This window comes from Galeopterus variegatus, unplaced genomic scaffold (assembly GCF_000696425.1).
Source record: "Galeopterus variegatus unplaced genomic scaffold, G_variegatus-3.0.2 Scaffold1438, whole genome shotgun sequence".
Classification (NCBI taxonomy): Eukaryota; Metazoa; Chordata; class Mammalia; order Dermoptera; family Cynocephalidae; genus Galeopterus; species Galeopterus variegatus.
Genome location: NW_007727549.1, coordinates 205,604 through 208,493, shown reverse-complemented (window position 1 = coordinate 208,493; position 2,890 = coordinate 205,604). Strand labels below are relative to the sequence as shown.

The following is a 2,890-nucleotide window of genomic DNA, read 5'->3' as shown; positions in this document are numbered from 1 at the left end:
AAGAAAAAAAAAAAAAAAAAAAAAAAAAAAAAAAAAAAAAAAATCAGTAGATCAGTTTAGATGCTCTCTGGGACTCACTCTCACCTCTGACTCCTTCCCCTGCTTACCGTAGGTCCCAAACTCTGTAGGGCTTGCACCTGGATAGAAGCCTGGGGCTCCTGGTTGCACAGGGTACTGCTGTGTCGGGACAACATATGTGGAACGCCCCTGGTGGGGGGTAGGGAGAAGAACAGGAGGGGAGAAGAGTTGAGGGAGCTACGAGCACCATATCAGACTCCAAACAGAATGTATGGCAAGAAAGGACAAGCTAACTGGGCAATGACAAGAAGGAAGTCTCACCTTTGGAAAAGAGGCCCCCAAGCCCTAGCCTCACCTGTCCAGGGATGTAGTAGGCCCCCTGGGAAGCTGGATAGGAGATCTGGGAAGGGATCATCATTACTTGGGATCCAGCAGGGTAGACATGAGCAGCTGGGCCAGGGCGGGCAGGGGCTGCACTCTGCACTCGGGAGGCTGCACTGCTCGGGGGCTGGGCCCGGCTAGGGTAGAAGTGCTGTCAGGAAGGAGGAAAGCTGTTGGCATTTGGAAGGAGAGGAAGTAGAAAGCAAAACAGCCATTCCACAATGTGTCTACAGTCTGGAAAGAAGTACTGTGGGCTTCAGAGCATGGAGACCAATCCTTCCAAGACTCACTTAACCATCTGATGGTTAAGTGGCCTCTTGTACTTACGCATATACTCTCCAGATTCAGATGTACACTCTACATTCCATGTATATTTACTCTCTCACTGTCATACACATTCATGTCACCTCCAACAGGCTATCCCTCCGCAGAGGCTTCCTAACACTCAGATGCATCATGCCTAAGGCCTTTCTGGCAACATACATCCCAGCATGCACTGCTCCACCTAAGGTACTCAGGAGCCAACCGTTAACATGCAACAGTCTCAAAGTTCCCATATACTCGCTCTTTCAACCCCTAACATGCATCACTCAGCCCCAGACTGAGGACCTGGACAGCAAACAATTCCCCACCCTAAAGACACCCAATCTCTGCGTCTAGCCCCTGACTAGGCTGAAGGGTAACGGTGAGACCAGGAGATGGCCCAGGATTAGCAAAGGGTTATTACCTGCAGAGACCTGAATCCTCCCTGAGAGCACATGGGGACAGGAAAGAAGAGAATTATCCCCAAGGTGATGAGGTGAAAAACAATGCAAGTAGTAGGACAAGAATCCTCCCACTTAGTGAGAAAGAACTTGGGGAATAGAGAAAGGCAAGAACTAGCTGGAGTGTTTTTCTTGCCACAGCCCAAAGAGAAAGCAGAGAAGGGGGATGGAGCAATGACAACCTCCCAGTAAAAGAAGGAAATAGGAAAGCAAGAGCTGGCAGCAGGGCCCAAAACACTATATACTAAGACCCCAGTAATGTCACCCTCACCATCTACATTCTCCCCAAGGGGCCAATCACCATAAGTAAAAGTGCAGAGCCCCATGAAAGAACACAGAGCAACTGTCAGGAAATTGGGGCCAGGTACGTGGCCTCCACAGTTTCCATCCTAGGCCTAAACTGGCCAAAGCTTTCCACAGCTCCCACCCAGGTCCCCTACTCCCCTCCCCACAGCCCCTCACCTGGCGGGGCTGAGAAGGCGTGTTCATTTGTGTCGCTTGTGGCGTACTGAACACCACCGGTGCTGTCTGCCCCGGGGAAAACGCTGGCTGAAGGGGGGAGACCAGAGTTCAGCAAGAGGGGAAGCCCGGGTGAGGCAGAAACCCAAGCTGGTGAAATAAGGGGAGCAGATCTGCGACAAGAGTCTCAGCAGTCCACATACCCCCTCCCCATGACGGCCCCCGGAACAGCCCAGGGGCCCTGTATCAATTTGGCAGCAGGCAGCTGCACTTTGCCCTGACACTGATGGGGGTGGGAAAATCCAGAGGTTGGAACCTGTTCCTGACCGGCTGCCTGGTCTCCCCCACCCCCACCCCAGTCCCTGCTAACTCCTCCCTAATTACCTGTGGGAGTCCAGGGGATGGGGCGGGTGGGGGGCCTGTGGGCTGTGGAGCCTTGTTCATTTCATTTGGTGCCACATCAGGGTCCCCCCAGCACCTGTTGGGAAAGAGTGGAGCTCGGAAACGGGAAGGGACCCAAGCTTAAAGCAAATAGAGTGGGGAAAGGGTTAAAGCAAGGGCTGGGCCCAACACGGAGCCCCGAGAGGTGCCAAAGGGGTGAAGGAGCAGAAAAGATCCAGCCTATGTCCCCACCAACACGTTGTCAAACCCGCACCACCTACAACCGCCCCCCTGGCCTGCTCAAACAGCACCCTCACTCACCCCCTCGGTTAGGAATAAGTCCACGGTGCGGCCTACAGGTTCTGGGCATCCGACGGCCTAGGGTTGGGAGGTGAGGGGTATCAACCTGGCTCCGCGGGGCCCAAGACCAACCAGACCGGAAATTCCAGGTCTCGCTGGCACCAGGCTCCCGGATCGCAAACGGAGCTAGCTGCTTCGGCCGTAGTGTTCCCACCCCCCACCGGGGGATACCGGGTTCGGCGCCTGGCCCAGGGGCACACAAGGTACGCCTGCCTCGGGGGCACCCGAGCGGAGCCAGAGGCGAGGCCTGCTGCCGCCCAGAAGCGTAGGCCAGGAAGGGCGGGAGTGGGGCCCTAAAAGGCCAGGCGGACGGCGGCCGACAGCCGTAGAGGAGCCGGTTTCAAGGCAAGTAAGGGTCGACCCGGAGGGCGGGCGGGGCCGGGGGCTCCTCCCTGCCCGCCGCCGCTGCCTCCCTCCCCTGCGCCCTCCCTGCGCAGCGCCGGCCAGTGCCAAAGAACAACGTGTCACTTCCCGGCGGCCCGGCCGCGAAAGGGGGAGGGGGCGGCGGGCCGGGAGTTGCGGTGCCT

At 56.8% G+C, this 2,890-nt stretch overlaps 1 protein-coding gene across 8 annotated transcripts in view; it reads right to left on the bottom strand.

Moving 5' to 3' along the window:
• EIF4G1 (eukaryotic translation initiation factor 4 gamma, 1) overlaps window positions 1-2,890 on the bottom strand; it is a 34,282-nt gene that overhangs the window by 30,561 nt on the left and 831 nt on the right. For 2 of the 8 annotated variants that reach the window (XM_008577016.1, XM_008577015.1), the window contains exons 2-6: window positions 2,325-2,381; window positions 2,007-2,100; window positions 1,626-1,712; window positions 374-550; window positions 108-207 (exon numbers count right to left, since the gene is read on the bottom strand). In XM_008577016.1, the coding sequence (XP_008575238.1) occupies window positions 108-207; window positions 374-550; window positions 1,626-1,712; window positions 2,007-2,066 (424 nt within the window). In that variant the 5' untranslated portion in view covers window positions 2,067-2,100; window positions 2,325-2,381. Of the gene's footprint in view, window positions 1-107; window positions 208-373; window positions 551-1,126; window positions 1,148-1,625; window positions 1,773-2,006; window positions 2,101-2,324; window positions 2,715-2,890 lie in introns of those variants that run through there. The other 6 variants (XM_008577012.1, XM_008577017.1, XM_008577011.1 and 3 more) reach the window with 6 other exon arrangements.